General features: G+C 41.6%; 1 protein-coding gene across 1 annotated transcript; it reads left to right on the plus strand.

The window, feature by feature from the left end:
- The first annotated feature begins 679 nt into the window (after nt 1-679).
- Nucleotides 680-7737, plus strand: Rgs4 (regulator of G protein signaling 4). The gene is made up of 5 exons (XM_008848219.1): nt 680-952; nt 3622-3726; nt 4165-4226; nt 4845-5011; nt 5428-7737. The coding sequence occupies exons 1-5, from the start codon at nt 909-911 to the stop codon at nt 5665-5667; spliced, it is 618 nt and encodes a 205-aa protein (XP_008846441.1). The 5' UTR covers nt 680-908; the 3' UTR covers nt 5668-7737.
- The last annotated feature ends 501 nt before the right edge of the window (nt 7738-8238 follow it).

Genomic DNA, 8238 nt, shown 5'->3' on the forward strand with positions numbered 1-8238 from the left:
TATTTTACTTTCTTTTCTGAATTAAAAGAACTTTGAATTACATAGGACACAAACCTAGTTGTAATGAGAGTTGATGTCTGTATCGGCTCTCCTGCTTTGGTCCTATGTAGCAAACATGCACAGGGGAGGGCATCAGAGCCAGGCCAGATTCGTTCTTAGTAACCTTACTTAGACTCATCCCACAGCCAGGTTGAATACAGACTTATTGGATTTAGTTCCTCTTGACTGGTTTTGCTGTGCTGCTTGGCATACCGCTGCCTGCCACCTGCATCCCTCTGATCAGGCTAGCAATCGGGCTGGCAATTTCCACAAATCGCTGCCTAGAGATCACAACCCTACCTCCACCTCCACCTTAGACTATGTAGAATGTGATATTTTTAATCCAGAAGGCGAAGTGTATTGAGAGGTCAGCACCAACGGAACTGAAGAATTCCCATTGGTATTTTTCCTTCGGGTAGGGAACTTTCCTAAGACCTTGTTTTTACTGACACGAATAAACCCCAATTTTTCAGCACTGTAGAATTTTTTTTTTTTCCTTTTCCTACAAAATCAGAACTTTAGAAACTGGTAGAGACACTGGGCAAAACCCCGTTTTCTATGTGCCTATTATGCAAAAGATTTCTCTCTGCCGGGTCGCTTTGCATCCCTGATGCGTCACTCCTTTCCTCGTTACCTCTTCAGGGGCTGGAGAGGCAGAGTGAGACAGCAGAGCGGAGCCTGCAAACCTGCCTTCTGATTGGCTGCCCGGCCCGTGGCTGGGCTATAAAAGAGACCCCTACAGGCTTGGGAGCGAGAAGCTTCAGGAGCCTGACAGCGTCTTTGCGAGGCAGAGGCAACTGCTCAAAATAGAAAGCACAGCTCCTCCTGCTGCCTTCCTTTCCAGCCTGCGAATCCCACTGTTAAACAAGATGTGCAAAGGACTTGCAGGTCTGCCGGCTTCCTGCCTGAGGAGGTAAGCTTGTTTTCAGTCACTAGCCAGGCTCAAGTTTTGCACAGACTTTGTCAGTTAACTTGCATGTTTTAGTCACAGAGTTCTCTGGAATTAGAAGTAACGTGCTCTGGAGAGCAGCGATGGCTTTTCCCTGGGACTAGATACTTCGACTTGGGAAAGCTGGCTCCTTAAATTTTGATAGCTGTGTGTTATTTTACTTGATTTTAGTTTTGGGGTGGGTTCTGACTTTTAAGTCAGGTCCTTTAATTAAGTTGCTTGGGTTAAGAAGCGATAGGAGGTTTGGGGTCATATATGATGTATTAGATATTAATCTGCATTCTATCTGTGATTAGTGTTGCTAGCACTCTGATAATATATTGGATCTTTTTTTTGGGGGGGGGGACTCCAGAAAAAAGTTTGGCTACACTGCAAAAAAGCACCTGCTTTCTGATTCATCTGCAATGTCTCCCACTCTGTGTTCTTATAAACAAAAGTGAAAATAAAATATGATTTTTAAAACTAGACTTCCCCATCTCTCTACCCTACCTCTAGTTTTTAAAGTGAGATGTGACTGAAGTATCTGTCATAACAAATCAGCCTTAAAGTTTTAGAGCTATACATGTGTCTGTGGCTTAAAAAAACTATAAATATATAATTTCAGAGAGTATATAGTACACACTAACCAGTTAAAAATAGCATAAAAAGATAGTGAATATTATATGACTTTATCTTGCAACAAAAGGTAAAAAGTTATCTGCATGCATACCAACTCCTTTCTTGTCTCCCTGCAACGAGAACTCACCTTAGATTCTAATTTGGAAACAGTCCCGGAAATCAGATGCTTTCATGTGTTACTGAGTCTCCCTTTTATGGACTCTCTCACTCAGGAGTAGAAACATACTGGTTACTTCTTTTAAATGAAGCAGGAGGGTCTGGTGGAAAGGGAAGAGGCAGTAAATGCCTTTTACCTTCACTATTAATTTCCTGAATTAACTCAACTGACTCTCCAAGATCCTGTCAAGTTATGTGTAAAATAAATCATGTAAAACCTGAGTGTCAGGCAAAGATTTGCTTTGGTAAATAGTCCAGGAGACAGATGAAAGAATGTACTTGAGATCTGTCCTCAAAAGAGTTAAGCAGTTACCCAACCCGAGGAGGGAAGCTCCGTGTCAGGGGGTGATCTCTTCTATGGTTTTCCTCAATGAGGAATTTGTAATCATCTGATCCAGCACCCCACTTTCAGTGCAGGGGATGCAGAGAACCTCATCTGCTCAAGGTCACATGGAGGTGGTGGCCGAGCAAGGACCCCATCTGGCTTTGCTGTCTCCACTGACCTCCAAAATCACATTGGTTTTTATTTTTATGGTTATATTGTTGAAAGATTTTCCAGTCATATGTCCAGCTCTGTGAAATGATCTTGCATTAGTCAGTAGCTGCTGAGGCTTAGGCAGCACACAGAGAGATGAAATTATTTCCATATCGACTGAATCACAATATATTCATAGCATCACATTGGAAATGTCCTAGCTCTCATAATTTTATGTTGCTGTCATTGGGGAGGATTTTATCTTCTCAGAATAGTCACCAGTTAGGGAAGAAGAGAAGGGAAGACAGTCTTGTGAGGGGAAGAAAAATACTGTTTAAAGGGCAGCCCAAGAATATAGAGATTCACTCTAAGAAAACTAGCAGATAAGCCAGCATTGTATCAACCACCCTAAAATGTCCTTGTGCCCTTGTTTTTTCTCTCCAGATGAGAATATCGCATTATTATTATTTCTTTTAAAACACCATTTCTCTTCTTAAAGTGCTTCTTGACTTTTATATGAAAAGAGATAACAGTAAAAAAAAAGTTAGAAAGAGTGAGGGAGCTGAGCTGAAAGTTCAAGTTAGTCCTTGTCCAACCCTGGTTGCCTATTAAATGGTAACAAGTTGCAAATGGCTCTAATTAATTACTCACTTCAGTGATGACTCTGCTTTGCTTCACCTGTTCCAAAGTCTCCGCTGCCCTTTCTAGGGTGGACATCTCCCTGTAATGTAGGCTGCTTTTTTGAAAAGCAAGTGGCAGCAACTGGCGATAGCCTGGAAACAAACGCAGCAGGGCTTAGCTTTCAGGCTGCGCACCGGGGCCCTCCACTCTCTTTCCACTCCCTTTGGCTGAGACTGCATACCTGGGTGTCTTCTCGGTGTATGCCCCACCTCGGGAACTGCTTGGTCACCACACTCAGGGCTGAAGCCGAACACTTTTTACTTCACAGAAGGGCTTCCATAGCTTCCTCTGCCAACAGGAAACAGAGGAAAACAGCATCTACCTACCAGGAGGTGGGTGCTCGATTTTGAAGTTACTGTAGACATTTCTCAGAGACCCATCATGTGCTAGTATGCGTCCACTGAAGATACCAAAGGTGCCTTATTAATTAATATGGTGAGTGAACAGACTAGGTTTTGGAGGTAGCATGAAAGATAAGAGTGCCAGTTACAAAACCAGTGTTATACCTTTGGCCTCATGGTTTTGTGATAAGTCATAGGTAGAAATAGGAATCATCTTTTCCTGGAAGTTCATGCAATTAAAACTTCCTATAAAGAAGCTGCCTCTGACCTACACACCAGTCATGGACTTCTAAACTCTCATGAGGTTCTTTTTTAGTGAACCGTAGTTTTTATGTTAATTCTCAATGTCTTCTTCCTTGCAGTGCCAAAGATATGAAACACCGGCTGGGCTTCCTGCTGCAGAAGTCTGATTCCTGTGAACATAATTCTTCCCACAACAAGAAGGACAAAGTAGTTACTTGCCAGAGGTAAGAGAAATGGCTATAGTAAAGATCTAGTGAGTGTGCAACTCTCAGGAGATAGAGATGTCCTATGAGAAGAGTAGGAAGATATGGCTTTACTTGAGTCAAATTTGAATCGAAATGGCCTCCATCACTTGGGCAGGGGTGCACAACTATAATCTCAGCACTTGAAAGGTGGACACGGGAGGATTGTGAGTTCAAGACTAGCTTGAGCTTTAAGACCCTATATAAACCCACATACATATTTAGAGAACCTGTATCTTTATGGCAATCAAAATTAGATTTGAAATGTACACATGTAATGAACAAGGTATCTTAATCAATAATAGATCACATCATAATGACAGAAGAAAAATCTGCATTTTATTCAGGATCTTATATGTTTCGCTTCAATTCTGTGTTATGGCATTCAAATTATTCTCGTTTTTTCTGTAATGTCTCTAGGGTGAGCCAAGAAGAAGTCAAGAAATGGGCTGAATCTTTGGAAAACCTAATTAACCATGAATGTAAGTCTCTCTCTCTCTCTCTCTCTCTCTCTCTCTCTCTCTCACACACACACACACACACACAGAGGCTGAGGATGAAGTTACTCCATACGAGACAAGTTATCTCATATTATGCCAGTCTAATAGAAACTGCAAAAAGGTTCCTTCTGGCTTTCAGAGCCAGAATATAAGTATTTTAGTCTTATATCCAATCTGTTTATAAAGTTCTCCTAGAGCTTTGTAAAATTCAATGGATTGGCTTATTCAGAAACCATGTGGAAATGTCAAAGAGAAAGAATTCAAATAATGAGATCGTCCCACCTAATCAGTCTTACTTTCCCCCTTTCAACCCCACCTTGGCAGGTGATGGTCACATAGATATTTCAGAAGCAGCAGTTTCTTGAAAGAGGTTAATTCTTGAGTCGAAATCATTAAATAAAACTGGAATCTTCTAAAAACTGTTATGTTCTAGATAACAGACATAAATTTGGGCTATCTGACTCAAAATGACCCCCAAAGAGAGAGGAAAAGGGGGATTTCTTGAACTCATACCTTACTCCCCTAAGTATCTCAGCTTTATCTAAAATATGCAACCTGCCAGCCTGTATGATAACTGTGTCTCCTCATCCCCTGTCACAGGTGGGCTGGCAGCTTTCAAAGCTTTCCTGAAGTCTGAATACAGTGAGGAGAATATTGACTTCTGGATCAGCTGTGAAGAGTACAAGAAAATCAAGTCACCTTCTAAGCTAAGTCCCAAGGCCAAGAAGATCTATAATGAGTTCATCTCAGTTCAAGCAACTAAAGAGGTAAGTTTCCATGACAGAGAACTCTCTAGGTCTTAATGAAGGTTCCCAGGGTGGCACTTGATGTCAGATCTGTTAGTTAAAGAAAACAGTAGAGAAGGCTATTATAATCTTGACAAACTTTCAAGTAAGACTATTAAGAAAACATTCATCTATGTGACTTTAATGACCCTCCTTAATATTTTTAAATAAATTTCCCCCATGTGGAAGAAAGAAATGAAAATACTGCTCTTCCTACTTTGAGTCAGAATGAACCTTCTATACTTTCTCACATATACCAGGGTGGAACCAAATGTCATTGGTTTCATCCCTGGGAGGAATATGAGGGTGCACAGTTACCTCGTGTTGAGTATAAGCATACAGCCTCCCATCCTCAACAGGATTCTAGGTCTAATGCACCCTTGGTCTCTGCTCCTCAGGTGAACCTGGATTCTTGCACTAGAGAGGAGACAAGCCGGAACATGCTAGAGCCTACAATAACATGCTTTGACGAAGCTCAGAAGAAGATTTTCAACCTAATGGAAAAGGATTCCTACCGCCGCTTCCTCAAGTCCCGATTCTATCTCGATTTGGCCAGTCCTTCCAGCTGTGGGGCAGAGAAGCAGAAAGGAGCCAAAAGTTCTGCAGAATGTCCTTCCTTACCCCCCCAGTGTGCCTAATACTCAGAGGCAGAGGGCTGAAATGCCAAGACTTTATGCTCTGGAAAACCTGAGGCCAAATATTGATCTGTATTAAGCACCAGTGCTTTATCCACATTGTAGCCTAGTGTTCATGCTGCCTGCCGTGTGTGAGTCACTTCCATGTAAAACTAGACTTAGTTGTGTTGTTCATCAGGGTGGGACCCAATTCCAGTCAAAATTTCCCAGGTTTTCTTAATGGTGTCATGTGAGCAAGTCTCCAAATAATGGCCTTGTAGGTCTGGATTTTCAAAGACCGTTGGCAGTCCTCCACTCCCAACAGTTGACCTCAAGTTGGTTGGTTGGTACACTTCATGTGACGTCCATATGCACATGTATTGTCAGCCAGCACTCCCTACAGGCTCTCAATGTTTAGGTGAGGTTGATATGTACATTTGTATGTGTATATATTAAATATATGTAATATATACATATACATTCTGTATATATTTATTGTGTCTTTGTATACAAATTACAAATATGTGTGTATATGTATATATTGCACACCCATTTCTGCAAGAGTAGATGGGAAAGACCCTAGGTGCTTAAACTGAAGTGTGCACGCATGCTTAAATGTGTGTTCTGATCTCTGGTTCTTTTTACTGTGTTTGAACAGGGCAAACTGAACTGCCATGCAGGCTAAGAAAGGAGCGTTAACTTGTGGAAAACCAGTTCTGTAAAATCATTGGGTCTGTGATAGAGAATAATCCAGGGGACTAAATGTCTAATTTAACCACTGATGGCCTCCATATTGAGCACTAAGCTAAGAGCAAATACTATAAAGAATCCTCTGTCTGACCAACACAGAACTGCCGTGTGTCAGTTTTTACTACTGGTACTTTTAAAGAGCCTATGCTGCTGGCCTTCCCATCTTTGCCTGGGTGCTCAGGCCATGTTTGTTAGTAGCTGGGTTGGTCTGGAGTTGAGACATGGGGTGTTTGAGCTGAATGAAGAAATGCAGTCAGGCTAGCCCTACCATAGGTTACTGGCTAAGTGAGGGTACAGAACCTAAGGGTTACTATTAGTCTCTTCCTTCCCTCTCTTGGTCAAGGTGCTCTCCTCATTTTCCCTCTGAGAACCTTGCCTGTCAGATGAGCCTCCTTAGGTCACTGTGGTTGGTTGTTCTTAGAACGATTCCCTGTAATGGTTCTAAGCCACATGATTATGTTTATAAAGCAACAGTATGCGAAAAGTTTTGCTTTATAAGGAAGAAGCAAGTTCTCAGACTGAAAAGCCCTCATCACTTTTCTGTTTTGAGGTTAAGATCTTGTTCATCCCACCCCAAGTATCAAGGCTAGCAGACATGGAAAGCGTTTCTTCTAGACTCTGAGATTAAAGGAGAGAAGGAAGGAAGGAAGAATGGAAGGAAGGAACGAAGGAAGGAAGGAAGGAAGGAAGGAACGAAGGAAGGAAGGAAGGAAGGGAAGGAAGAGGAAGACAGGATATCAATATTAGGACTACTGTTTGGAACTTTTCAAGGTACATGAAATACTTGAAAATCTCTCATTTGTGTTATTTATGATGTTGTTTTGTACAATGTTTTTATTATTGTCTTGTTTTCTAAATGGAGGTATGGGGTATTACCTGAATTACTCAAGAATGCCCAGGATGTATTTTTCTTCTCATTCATCTAAAATACTGCCTTTGAAAGCACGCACACACTCATGCACACACCTCACCCATTGCTCCAGTTTAAATTACATGCACGAGCACCTTTGTGGCTAGTAAGCCAATGCACTGGGCTGCAAAATGACAATACTGGAGTAGTGTGTACACAAGTCTCATTGTATTAATGATGTAGGTTTTCTAACTGTACCCCCTTGTCTCTCTGGCAGTCTTGCTTGTAATGTCCCCCCGAAGTCTCTCATCAATGTCCCCTTTTTATGTTATATACAATTCCACAATCTTGTTTGTAGTTGACTCCTGGTTCCAAATGTACAAATCTTTGGTCATTCCCTAATATTATCATGACTTTCAGATTCTACCTGTACTCACAGACTATAGGTCTGGAAGGTCCTTCCGAATGAGAAGTAAATTATTTTATGTAACACATTTTGAGTGTGTTTTCAATTGTATTTCCTGTGATTCCATCACTATTTGATATGGCGAGCCTGCCTGCTCATGGTCCATGGACAGAATACTCCTTCCATCTGCTGTTCCTATCATGTGCTTTATAGGCCTCAGAGCTGATGCTTCCAGTGAAACACACGTATCTTAATAATAAAGGTAAATGAATGCTTCCTACAAAATGATCTGCTTGGAAACACATTAATGATCTGCAGAGGCATGTTGTCAGAATCAGCAGGGTATGGGATGCCTTTAGAAAATGACTCATACTGTGCCTTTTATCCTCCTATGTCAAGACTGGGAAGGAAAAGCAGAACTGAATGTTGCTTGTGCTTGCTTCCTGCCACACTTCTGCCGCTTCCACTTACAGAACCAGCGCAGCAATGGGTGCAGAGGCTGATAAACAGATTTCGTGGTCTGCTTGAGGTCTCCTACAGTCTTTTTTTTTGCAAAGAACAAGCCAAAACAAAAACAGGATCTTACTCT

The sequence above is a fragment of the Nannospalax galili genome, unplaced genomic scaffold (assembly GCF_000622305.1).
Source record: "Nannospalax galili isolate Female #2095 unplaced genomic scaffold, S.galili_v1.0 scaffold383, whole genome shotgun sequence".
In the NCBI taxonomy this organism is placed as follows: Eukaryota; Metazoa; Chordata; class Mammalia; order Rodentia; family Spalacidae; genus Nannospalax; species Nannospalax galili.